General features: G+C 39.9%; 1 protein-coding gene across 1 annotated transcript in view; it reads right to left on the reverse strand.

The window, feature by feature from the left end:
* Positions 1-211: 211 nt before the first annotated feature.
* Positions 212-13,287, reverse strand: part of LOC104168796 (protein kinase C alpha type) — a gene marked incomplete at its 5' end in the record, with an annotated part of 54,750 nt that continues 41,674 nt past the window's right edge. Inside the window, 4 exons of the mRNA XM_009709508.1 lie at positions 212-376; positions 4,279-4,419; positions 6,921-7,028; positions 8,481-8,561. Of these exons, the coding sequence (XP_009707810.1) occupies positions 212-376; positions 4,279-4,419; positions 6,921-7,028; positions 8,481-8,561 (495 nt within the window). The remainder of the gene's footprint in view (positions 377-4,278; positions 4,420-6,920; positions 7,029-8,480; positions 8,562-13,287) is intronic.

The following is a 13,287-nucleotide window of genomic DNA, read 5'->3' on the forward strand; positions in this document are numbered from 1 at the left end:
GAAGAATAAGTGGGCATCGTACACTAATTTATCTCTCATTAAGACAACATCGCTGTTGCAAAGCCAAAATCCTGAACAAGTGGCCTTTCCCCCATCTTACACTTTCTAACCCTGCAATTTCCAGGCCCAAATGGAATCAGCAAGGCAAAAGCCTAAAAATTGTAGGGTTAAGGACCTTCCCCATTGTGGGATTTGTTCCTGTTCTGCCATTTCATGCTACATTTTCTAAAAGGGGGTGTACAAACTGGGGGTTGACGTAAGAGAACCCTTCAAAATCTGTTTGGTCTATGTTAGCAATGACCAGCTGATCCGGAGGTGTTAACACCGGTTGTCCTCGTGTAAAGAATTTGTCAAAGTTTTCGGCACCTTTGCCACACTGCAAGAAAAACAGAAAAACAGAATAAAGGCTGAAAAAAATCAGCAATACATTGGCAGTTCCAGCTTTTTGCAGATTTTTCAGGATACATGCAACACTTTCCCTCATTTCTTATGAGTAGTTAAGAGAAAATTTTCTTTTCAGATATTTTGACAAAAAATCCCAGGCAAACAGAGAAGTTTTAATAGATGAATTCTGATGAAAAAGAGAGTCAGAAAAGTTTCCATCCATTAGCATGAGGTGATGAGGTAAAGAGGCTCAAAGATTCAGAATTACTGGGATACAAAATGAAAAAAAAATATTTTTATGGACAGGTATTGGCAAGAGATACATTATCTGTCAAGGAATTTCATTCTTCTTAAAATCTTTAGGATGCAAAATTAAATTTTCGTGTTAATCTCTGTTTCCTTCATGATCTGCAGAAAGCTTAATGGAATTAGTTTATATGCTTTGATTCTTCACTGGATAGCCTACAAACTCTTGTAAAATCATAAACAACAGCAGAGCTTCGGTCCTGGGGACTGCAGGAAGGAGCTGGGGCAGAGAGCGCATCCTGGGAACAGGTCCTTGTTACAAAACGTGCTGTCACAGGTTTCCTCCCTTTTTTGTCTAAGAGAAGAGACCTGTCGTCTCGCAAAGCCCAGCCGAGAAGGGGGTTATAAATAGCTACACGCTGAACACAACTCATTCAGAACAGAAAACAAAAGAAATCAGGTTTGCAGGAAGGGTAGTTTAGAGTAACGCAGAAAACACTTGAAAGGCAGGGAAGTATGATTAGAGGCAAGTTAAAAAGGATGAAGGTGGGACCAGAACAAAATTAGCTTGAGTGCAAGAAAAAAATGCGTATTTGAGGAAAACTAGACATTGACTGTTGTGGAGAGGTCTAAAGGAAACTGGTAAATCTGCTTAACTCAAAACTATCTACTGTAACAGATCTTCAAACACAGCGTGGTTGTACGATAAAGGCAGTGAACGTTTCTTCCCGTTGTCCCTGGCCCTTTCCTCTCTATCCATCCCTACGATACATCTACATGTGGATTTAGAGGACAACATTACACTATTATCTTCAGACTTAGAGGGTAACTTGGAAAGGACAGAATATGGCTCGTACAATACACTAATATTAAACATTGATTTTTCTGAACTAATGCGACATGAATAAAGCTCTGCATTTATAGGAGAAACCAACTGAAGAGGGGCCCATTAAGGGAATTGGAGGGTGAGGTGTTCAGCTATGTTGAAAACAGCTCAGTCACAGTTTCCAATCTTCTTGCAAAGCACCTGGCACGTCCTGGACTAGGACACGCCATCCGATCTGGGCTGCAAAGAACTTTTGCTGCCTCAGGCACAAGTTGGTTTATATTTCAGATAAAAACCGCATGCTCAGGTACTGGACCGCAGTGCTCACAGAAGGACACTTGTTCAGTCTTGGAAGAACACAAGCAGAGGAACACTTCAACGGGTTAAAGACTAACAGTAGTCTGCTTTTCCACCCGGGGTTCTGCACTCACCGAATACCCTGGTGCCCACTGAAGCCAATGCATTTTGGTACAGAATCTCTGGAGAACAAGAATGGACAGAGCTGAACTTTGACAAGGGTAAAACTCTGCATCATTGGAATGGAAGTTGATGTATTCCCCAAATTAACAGTCAAATTTATTTAGAGGCAGTACAGTCAACTCAGAGCAGCAACAAAAGGGCTATTTATACAGAGAAGAGCTTTTGCTAAAAAGACGTTCTACAGATACGCAGCATCCTTCCACAAAACTATGCTCTTTTTTATTTTATTTTTCTTTTTTTCTTCTTTTTTCAGCAAGTGGAAGATATTCAAACAAGCTGTATATTGAAACCAAAGTCCCTGACTCCATTAGGTTTCTCACTATTGCTTGTACTAGTAGAGGCTAAGAAATAACTCATGTGAAATTTGGGTATTTCTTGGGTGCGAATATAATAATTTATCAATAAATCTGCATATTCAATTCCATATTTCTCTTCATATGAAAGAGTAGCATTGCTACTGTGAGCGTTAATGCAGTATTAAAGCAGAACTGAAAATATAGGACTCCTAGAACTCCCAGACTTACAAATAGGAGTAAAATGTCCTTGCCAAATAATCAGTCTATGCCTACAGCCTGTGAAATGTCAGTCTGGAAGGGAACACATTATTTAAACCGATCCACTGCTGACCCAAAATCTGCAGCTCCGTGTTCAAGTGAGAACCATGCCTGTGTGCAAAAGCAGGAGGATTATTCCTGCATCAACATGCTTCCTAGAGAAGATGCACCTACAAAGGTTTTCTGAAAAACACCCACTCCAAACAAAGCCTATAAATACATCCATATCTTCAAACAGATTAAGGGTTGTGTGGTTTTTTGCTTTCTAGAATCAACATAAATAGAATCAGCAATCATAATAAACAAGTTATACATAATGTGTGTAAAAATGAGACTTGGGATCTTAAATTATTTTCATCTGGAAAAGTTAGGCGCCATGTGAACACACCTTGGTGTATTTTAATAGCAGCCTGTTTAAACAAAACAGGTCATGATAATCACAGAGACAGAGCACAGCTGCTGTAAACAGGAGCCAGGATCTGTCACAAAATGCGCTATGATGGAACCAGACCATACTTCAAGCCTTTAGTACCTTCATGCTGGTGTTACTTTTAACTTCAAGGGCAGTCTAAGCACTCAGTTCCTGAGCTAACAAAACTTACAGATGTGAAGGCAGATTTGTTTTACGATCAGCTTTAAATTTGACTCAAGAAGCATGTAATGAAAATCGTCCATAAAACATGCTTGAAAGAGGCGCAGCTCCCCTTTGGACACACGGCTCTGGGGACTGGCCGGGCAGGGCTGGCAGCACCCCCCATGTTCTTTACTTATTTACACCCTTCCCTGCGTGCAAAATCCACACTGTATGGAAACAGTATTTCCCCTAGCACAAAACACTCTTCTCAGCATGCAACTCTCCTCCTGGTGACGTGAAAAAGTCATTTGTACGCAAAAAGAAAGGAATATATTCTGCCACTGGGTAGCGACCTCCCTCTGTTCATTAGTTTGTGATACCACACTAGCACGTCTGTATTGACAAATAAATCAGTGTACAGACCAATGATCCTACACCTGCAGTGCTACAGCCAGCTACGCATCTCCGTTGAAACAAAAAAAAGTGTTAGAGAAGAAAGATTCAATGTTAGGACATAACAATTTACAGCTGTTCCTGAAAGCTTGTATTGTGAGCAAGTACTTTTCTTCGCCTGTCAATAAAGCACAGTACCTGCTGAAAGAAACTCTCTATCAACAAATACAGCTCTTCAAATTCTATTATGCAAACAGTTCTCATGGCAAGGACATCTTTCACTTGTTTGGATTTCTAAAATATTCCTACAGGTTCATGTGTGCAAATCAGTAAGAAACGTTAAAAATAAATCAGGAAGTATTCTTGCAAACTCAGCAGACACCGCTCTGGGATGGGGAATACACCCCCCGTGCTGTGTAGCACACCGTGGAGGGAATTCACCCCAGTAATTGAGATACCTTTAACCATTGACTTTAGATGGTGTTCAGAGGAGACAGCCGGGAACTACATTTATTACAGATCTCAGGTGGCTGATGTGAATAAGCCAATTTTCCCTGTTTCCAACTTCTCATGCAGTGTGTGACCGTCCAGTCAGAACTCAAACCACTGAGAGACTTTTTTGCAAGGAACAAAATACACTGGGTTACGCCACAGGGTGCTAAAACATCAGCAGATTTACAGACTGGTCTGCTGGAACCAAATTGCCTTATTTTAGAAGTGTCCCAGATTTGCAGCGCCAACAAGCCCTCATTAATCTCACCCCACGGGAAAGTATGACTGCAGACACATTTAGTGAGGGAAGTACTTAGCATCTCACTCACCACTTTAGGTTTGAAAGGTGGCTGAATCTCTCTGTTTTCCAGTTTTTCCCAGTCAATTCTCCTGAAGAAAGCATGTTCCCTGACGTCTCTTTCACCTTCAAGGCCACAGCCGAGGCGTTTTGCGGGATGTTTAGTCATTAGCTATTAGGAACAAAACACCAAATGATTAAATTTAATGCTGGAATGAAAGTGAGATGGACTTTCCCTAGATTGCGATGCTCTTGCTCCTGGAGATGCAAGTTGCTAATAAAATTGTTTTGAAAAGCCAAAATTCATTTTTTGAAGATTAGTTTTCATGTTCAATCACCGGAGACAGCACATCAGCAGCAAAATCAAGGCTTGCACTCGAGAACTTTTTCCCATTTGGCAGAGGATGCTGCTGGAGGTGTGGGTGGGCAGGCGGTGCCCATGGCACAATGCCATCCCATTAGTTCACACCTCAGTCCTGAATTTCACCTTTAGTCTTCCAGTTCAGTCTTATAAATCTCCAGAACAGCTTCTGCCCTACCTCAACACTCAATTAAACTTAATAAATTCCAATATACTAAAGCTGTACGAAGTACAACCCCCATCCTCATTTCATTTTTCTGGGCTTGTTCAAGATGTTTCATTACAGAACCTACAATTTCTTGGCACCCAGCTGACAATATCTAATCTGCGTTTCCTCCCTTGCATCCTTAATGACATCTTGCTCAATACTATATCCAGTTGCACAGATTAAGTAGACTTGGGGAGAAAAAAAAACAAACAGAAACCATGAGCATTACACGCTTGGAAATAGTAATATGCTCCCTAATTAACAAGCTCCTCAAAATCTTTTCAACTGATATGTACATTAGAAATTGAGCAATGCAACCTTCAACTCTCAGTTCCAATATTGTGGGGGCTTTTTAACGCTCTTTTACAAATTATATATGATTAATATACTGCTGGGAGTGAATACTTCAACACATCTTTTTAAAACCTCAGCTGTACCGCTTTAGTCTCCCTCCAAATGTTGAGTTGATCAGATTCCAATTCTGAACCTAAAATAAAAGCGACTCTAAGCAGACTTTGGGAAGTCGGCTGTGCACCGGGCTAGGAATCACATCCTTCTTCAAGCTTAACAGCTACTTTCTCATTTGTGTTACCTTTTCTAAACCCCTTGCTTTAACAGTAGGCGATATAAGAAAATGTGAATAATGACTCTAGTAGTTTTAATTCTTTCTGAAGTTTACTTCACAAACAGCTGAAGTACTGAAGTACTGAATTCCTGCATTTACGAAACCCAACAAACTCTGAATCAGTGGAATAGATGTCAAGCAGACAATTCAATTGCAAAAGCACAGCGGGCAAGTTCATCTTGCCCGATGGTGAACAGTCCCAGGATTGCTGAGCTACTGCCGAGTACAAGGTTCAGAAGCTTTCTCATATTGACTTCTTAGCTCAGGTATAACGCTTACTGAAATTTGGGATTAAGTTGTTGATTTAATACAGCCGATGAACATGTTAGTATCACAAGAGACTTGACTTTAAACCTAGTGGTGCAACGCAGTTTTTGCTTTCTGACCTCCCTTTGCATAAGCACGTAGCAGAACAGCAGCAAGCAGGAGAGCTGAAAACAGGGTAATTAGATCAAGTTCAAACGGTGCTGTTTGAATATATGATTTTCACAACAAGGCATCAATCTGCATGTACTTTACAAAAATATATCATGTTTAGTTTTTGTTGGCCAGCATGTCTACACCAGGATAAGCTCCAAAATTAAAGTGGTCTTTGTTTTTACCTTGTTGTTCTAAACAGCTTTTCTTTTCCTTGGTGATTTTTCTTTAGGGGATTAATATCCAGCTCATGTACAATACTTCGCAAATGGTTGGAAAGGAAAGGAAGAAAGTAAATACCAAATTAACTGACACTAAGTGCAGTGATATTTTATCAGTGTAAGTAAGACATCAAATAATGCTTTATAGACAGTGGTTTGGCAAAGCTGCAGACTGACAGTACTCTGGGGATCCATATGGAGTCAAAGGAAAGTCAAGTGAATTCTTTTTTCCTGAGCTAATCCCCTGAAGTCAAATCTATTCTTTTCCTCAAAAAAAAATTAAATTAACTTAGGATCTAAAATAAATTTTAGGCCACTCAGGTTACCACTGGGTCAGGATTTCCCCACAGTTTCCTTCCACTTACGTTAAAGATTTTCACATAAGCTCATCTTTACATACATTTAAAAATTATTCTTATTAACTCTTTTGCTCTGCTGCTGTCATTAGGCACACTGGGCTGAGGACTCGCTGGAGTATCTGGTATCCATCCAAGCTGAGAAATCTCCTCACCCTGCAAAATCGGGGTTGTGCTGCCGAGGGTTGAGAGGCAAGGAGGGTGGAGACATTTCACACCATTGTCCTGTTCATAAATTCTGATTTGGATTTGGCAGCTACTGATTCTGACATTTGTTCTTACCATAAAACAAGCAGGCACAGCAGGAAGAGCTGAATACTCACCAGTGACATAAAGCGATCAGCAATTCATGACAATATAGCTTAGCACTGCCTGACAGAAGTTGCACTTAAAAATACTACAGTCTCATATCAAAGCCAGACAAATTTAGTTATTCACAAGGATTGCCAAAAAGGAACTTAATGATAAAGAAGCATCTATCTCACCCCCTTGCAGATGGAGACAGCTTCTTTGGACAGCGATTTTGGGTAGGAAACATTATGCTCCATGATGGACTGGAAAAGTTCATCTTCATCTTCTCCATCAAATGGAGGCTGTTGAAAATAAATCACAGGTAAGTTACTTACAGGGTTTTGTTTGTTTGTTTTTTTTTTTAAATTCTCCACTTTTTATGAAATGGCATGACAATACTACGGCCACACTGGGTCAGGGCAAAGGTGCATCCAGCCCAGCAACTTGTCTCCAGTCAATCACAGATGCCCAAAGAGATGAGTATGGAGCAGTGGTCCTTGCCCAGGAATACACACCAAACTCCCAGCCATCTGCAGCTTGGGTATCTTCTGACCCAGAAGTTTAGTGTTTATCAGTCTTAGGTAGAAATCCAGGAGAAAAATTCATTTCTGCCACCAGCATGGCAGCCAGGTTAATGAAATGTGTACAGGATTATTATCGCAATCATCTTTAATAAGTTTTTAAAGCTATTGTGCATCAGACAGCCAAAATACTTTAAAAGGTGAAGTTTGGAGACTGTAACTTTCAACTACCTAATGCTAAGGCGTACCCATTCCTCACTTAATTCCAGCTAAAACTCCAGTTTGTTTTATAAGACTTGGATGTACACTCTGCTTCTGTGAAGGGGAGACTATCACAAAAAAGGGCTGCATTTTATTTTTAAATATAGGTAACAAGGAAAGTGCCCGTGGACGAGGCCCCAGGATATGGGCTGTGCAAGACTCAGCTAATGGTAAATCTCATTTTCTCAAAAGCATTCAGATGCCTAATATTTGCAATGCAGACTGTAAAAGTTAACAACTACAATTGCTACACTTAAAAATTTCTAAAATGTTGACTGGAATTTAGTAGAGAAGTTATTAAGGGCATTTGTTAAAAATGTATGTTTTAAGCTTAGGAAATGCATACCTTTAGCTAACACTCATTGAAAGCCAATTGCAGAAATCTTTTCCAACTCAAGACTAATAGAATTCCTTAAAGTTGGTAGTTATCTGCTATTCACTGCAGTAAAGGGTTGCTTTTCTACTGGAGTGACTCAGAGAGCAGCGTCTCACTAACTGTGCAGAATAAGGGGTCTGTAACTTAGCATATTTCAAGTGGCAAGACCCATACTTTACCCCTAGGACATACAATACAAAAACTGCATTCTTGTGACTTAACTGCAATGCAGAGCATATACACACTCTTCTTATGTTTCCCTGCGGTTTCAAACTACTAAATTATATTTCTTCCATTTGACATGCATTTTCCTGCTCAAGTGTCTCCCATTCAATTTTGAAGATGGCTATTTATAACATTATTACACTACAAAGAACCCGTATTCAAAGGCAGTGCTTGATTATGTGGGTGCAATATAAAGAGCTTAAAGCCTAAATACATTCTCAGTGGAGTCAGTCAAGAGTACAAGGAGATAATATCAGTACGAAAGGCCCCAGTCTTGTCCTCTAATGGTCCAACCCTTTAGGGTGCTTGAAACAGAGCAGCAATGGAGAGGCAGGAGGAGGTCACAGCGAGCATGAGACAGTAACTCTTACCTGGCCAGCTAACATCTCATAGAGCAGCACTCCGTACGCCCACCAATCCACAGACTTCCCATAGGGCTGGTAAGCAATGATCTGTATAATCATAAAAAAAAACAAAGAAAAAACCCCCTTTGTTAACTAATATCCAGTCTTGTGACATGTTAGATAAATATGAACAAATGAACATATTTCCTTGAGAAAGCCCAGAAAGCCAATCCTGTAATCCTCACTCTAGCTACTCATTGGTTTCAGTGGGAGTTGGACTGTTTTGCAAATGTTAGTCTAAACCTGCCCACGTCTTCTGGTACTCTGATATCTTGGGAAACGCGGCTCTTAGGAGACCCTGGGATGTGCATCTGAAGGCAAAGGAGGAAGTACAGCAGCACAACGTAAGAGACAAGGCAAAAATATTACTGATCCATTTGTGTCAAAGCCTGAAATCATGAGACTCACTTAACTTACAGATTATCAATTATTAAGCCTTTCTTTTCTTTTCAACATTTATATTTTTGTTCTGCTGTAAAAGGAATTAAAATTTAAGAAAAGAGCAAAACCTTGAAAAGCTCAGTTACATTTTCCCAAGTTGCATGATTAAGATACTCTTAGTACGAAGCCAGATACCAGGTACACCAAAAAGAAAGGGGTTTCTGCTGTTCAGCTTAATGGAAATGTCAAGTCTTTTGCATCCTCTGGGTTCACATCTGACTCACATAGAAGCACAAATTGAGTTCTGACACAACGAAAGGCTGCAAGTGCCAACAGCATGTAGGTCCCCTCGTGCGTCATTTTCTTAATCGAGGCCTCTTCAGAGATCGGTGTTAATTTATTTAAGAGATGCATTTGGGCAGGCTATAGAGCAGTCTGGAAGTACAGACGTCCCCTCGGATCTCTTTTCTAAATAACTGTGAAGGGATATTGTGAATTGTGAAGGGATACAGGATGTCCCAGCCACTGTCCATCCATATGGGGGAAGTCAGCATCACAGCCTCCAACCCCAACACCATTGCTCCACTAGAAAAAGCAGAGAACTGAGGCCGTCATTACTGCAGATGGGCTTGCATTTATTTTCCTGTTTGCATGCATTTTTATTCTTTGTAAAATAAATTGCTAAGACAAGTACACATCACTTATCCCAGAGTTTTTAGTTGTCTGAAAGAGAAGTTGGAACTGGCAAGTTCTATAGTTTCTCAGGAAAGTAGTGACTCACCAGTTCAATAAAGCAGGTCTGCCTGGCTACTAAAGAAAATTATAGTCTCTGTGTGAATATATGTTCTTCCGTGGGATAACAGCAGCACATGAATTAAAAATTACTGCAATGTTTCTAAGCAAAGGATTTAAAAATCAATCACACTTTGAAATACATTACACAACCAGAAGTAATAACAAGATTCTCAGCTGGAAGGTCCTAGATAAAGGCAATCTTTAATAGTTGTCTTTTAGCAGTAATATGGGCTTTAAAATATATATTTGGGACATTTATTTCACATTATAGTGGCTGACATACTTGGTTACTCTCCTTTTAATTTCTTACTCTCCTTTTAATTTCTATCACCAGTAAGTTCTCAGAGGTGCGCTGGAATCAATGTTGCTTCTTGAAAGACCAAACACTTTCAAAATTTTGTCCTGAACAAATACTGGTCTTTACACACAGAGAATGATAAAACATTTAATCTACAACCCTTCTCCAACAACCTCTCCTTGCCTTAAGGAAATCAGTATTTTATTTTAAAAAAAGGGTATTTTTCAGAAAGTCATTAATTTATAAGGGCAGAACATTTTGTATAGTAAGTGTGCTTCATGTAAGTGGCTTTGGTAGGAACAGTTTATTTCAATTAGCAAATGAGAAAAAGATGGATCCACAGCAGCGAGAAAGAAACCACCATGGTGCTGTCCAGGAGGCCACAGGCTACTTCTCTTCCTGTTGCCAAAGAGTTTGGTGGGATTATTGAGGAGAGGAAATCTTTTAAATACGGCAATGCCACGTCATAAAATGAAAAGATGTAACAAAGCACAGACTCAATGACGCTGTTTGTTTACCCAGCAAGAGGTGAGTCAAGATTGGGTTGTTCTCTAAATAGCATTCCCATCAGCATATGTAATCTGCCCCAATTAAATCTGCCTCTCGGAGAGAATATCAAGCAGAATCATCAAGAGAGACAGAATTAACATGAAAAAAAGCTCCTATGTTTAACCTAACATACGGTCAGAGTCACTAAAATTTTTGTCCTCTTTGATGCCACATGTCAACGTCAGCAGAAGCATCTGACGAACAGACCAGTGCCCGCTCTGAGCTGGCACACACCTCCCTTGCCTGAATCAGTCGCATGATGAAAGAGTGGGATTTGAGAAATAAATACGGACATCAGGTTCCACTGGGATTGGAAAGGTCTCACTGCAGAAAAGTCCCACTGCAAATGCAGTGAAAACACTTTTTTCATTGAACCTATGGCAATATAGGAAAAGGTGGCTACTGTACACTGGAAGTTCTTTTCCTTTAATCCTAATTAAATACACCCAATTTGAATCACCAGCTAAATCCTGGTAAGGATATGATACAAGTGAAACAGAAAAGCAATCTGCCATGTTCATTCACCAACCTGCATGTCATGCATGGAAACTGCCGGTTTTACTCATAATATTGGGAGCTATTCAAACCGTTAATTGGAAAATGAAAACGAGAGGGAAGAACGCTCACTTCAAGGAAGGAATTACATGTGGGAGGAAGCAGATGAGTTTTCAATATACAGTCAAACATGCATTGGTACAAAGTCAGCAAGTTCTAAATGTCATATTTTCAGTAGTTCCCTCCTCCTTTTCCAGAAGTCATCACGTATTGCCTACCAGCTGCTGCACTCAAAGCCATCACTGGCTGCCTTGCAGCAGCTGTCAAAATAATCCTATCTGAATGTACAAATTTTGGTATCTTTTAGAACAAATACGGGTATATTAACATGACCTCCTGTCTCACCGCAGTGTGCAGAGCTGACCCACAGACCAGTGAGGGAGTTCTCGGCCCCAGAAATGAAGACCTGTACCCACCTCCAGCTATGGTCTCTGCTTTCTACTGGCCAGGCAGGAGCGAAAAGTTGATAGGACCCTTCCCTTTCCCTCTTTCTCCATCATTAATTTAAATTATTGCCTTTTTCACCTCCTTTTGTATTTAAAAGGTCCCATTTTACCTATCTATTACCACAATTTAAGAGCTCTGCCTTCTCAGCTTCCATGTGTTTGAGAGCTCAGGAAGAGCTCAGGAAGAATTTCTCTCATCAAGTCAAACTGGCAGAGGACTGTTGATTGCTTTTCTTTTTTTTTTCCCTTTTTGCCTCCAAGGAAGGTGCAGTTAAGAGCAGGACACAGAGATTAATATCAGCAATTTGTAGGAACGTTTAGATCACTGTGGCTTGCAGCTGGTAGCCAGTTGGGATGAAAAGATTATATCCCAGTGGCAAGAGAGAAAGTCTTTTGTGAACATATCTTATGTCTACTGGAAAAATTGAAACTCCGTTATTGGAAGAAATAAATATTACTAGCACAAGAAACAGTCAAATGTACACTTTCTAAATCTTTGTCATACCCATTAGCCTCCCATAATCCCGGCAAATGCAAGGTTAGAACTTCAGGTTTTGAGGCTATTACATAGAGGAGAAGGGAAATAGAGTTTCTAATTTAAAATCTTCTGAAACTCAAAATCAGTGCTCTAGCTGCTGCAGGGATGCCGATGCTGGGGTTCAGTACTGCACCATAGGCAGCGGGCTGGGCTGGCAGAATCCCTTCCCACTAATCCTCCTGACATCCATCTCCTGTCTCTCTTCACTGGTCAAGGAAATACAAAGTATTAATTGAGTTCACAGCTGTTTTACTGCTCTGACCATAAATATTTAAGTTCAGGACATCAATAAATACTCTTTACTAGATAACCACTTTCTCCCTGACAGAACTGGTCAAACCTGGGATTCTACCAGTTTAACCTCTGTACATTTGTCAAATTGCATAGGGTAAGAAAACGAATATTAATTACAGTGTGTTACACACCTAAATAATAACAAATGCTAACTTTCCCAATCATTAGAAAAAGAAAGCATTATTTTACAGCACACCACAGCGAGCAAGTCCACTTTGCAGAATGCAGCACCATATTCCCCTGCTTTTCTGTCCAGAGGCTGTACGTGTGAAGTCACCTGAGATGTCCCCGTATGGTCCTTCCAGCCGTGTTATCTCTGAACTATGGTAGTTCGTTAGAGGCAGTGTGGGTTCCTTCAGACCCCACTGTAGTCACAACATCATTTCCCAAATATTGATGAAAAGAGCTAATTCTCCATGTTTGAGTGCAACATGCTCACAGGACTACTCTACTCTAGGTACCTTCAACAGTTCACTTAGATTTAGCTATTTACCTCCACCCAGCAGGGAACAGTACCATGCAAATGCATCCTCATTATAATCTATTATAAATTTATAAATTTTAGCCCATGGAAACATGCTGAAATGCTCCTGCAAGCAAAACATGAACCTTACTTTGAAGTTTATCACAGATCTAGTTAGTAATTTGTCAGTCACAATAATGTCTTCAGAAATGAAAGAAAATCAGCCAACTAAAAAAAAAAAAAAAAGTAGCTGTTTGCAAGATAATAGAAAGACTAATTTCCTACCACTTACTGAATGTTTTGGTAAAAGGTTTATTTCTTTATATGAAATTTCCAAATAAAGCAAAATAAATCATTCCAACACTGACCCATATTGAGCATTTTGGCACTAACAACACGTTCTTTGGTATTAACTGGCACAAGACTATTGCCACAGAAAGGACACTTTTTAATTT

The sequence above is a fragment of the Cariama cristata genome, unplaced genomic scaffold (assembly GCF_000690535.1).
Source record: "Cariama cristata isolate BGI_N322 unplaced genomic scaffold, ASM69053v1 scaffold19501, whole genome shotgun sequence".
In the NCBI taxonomy this organism is placed as follows: Eukaryota; Metazoa; Chordata; class Aves; order Cariamiformes; family Cariamidae; genus Cariama; species Cariama cristata.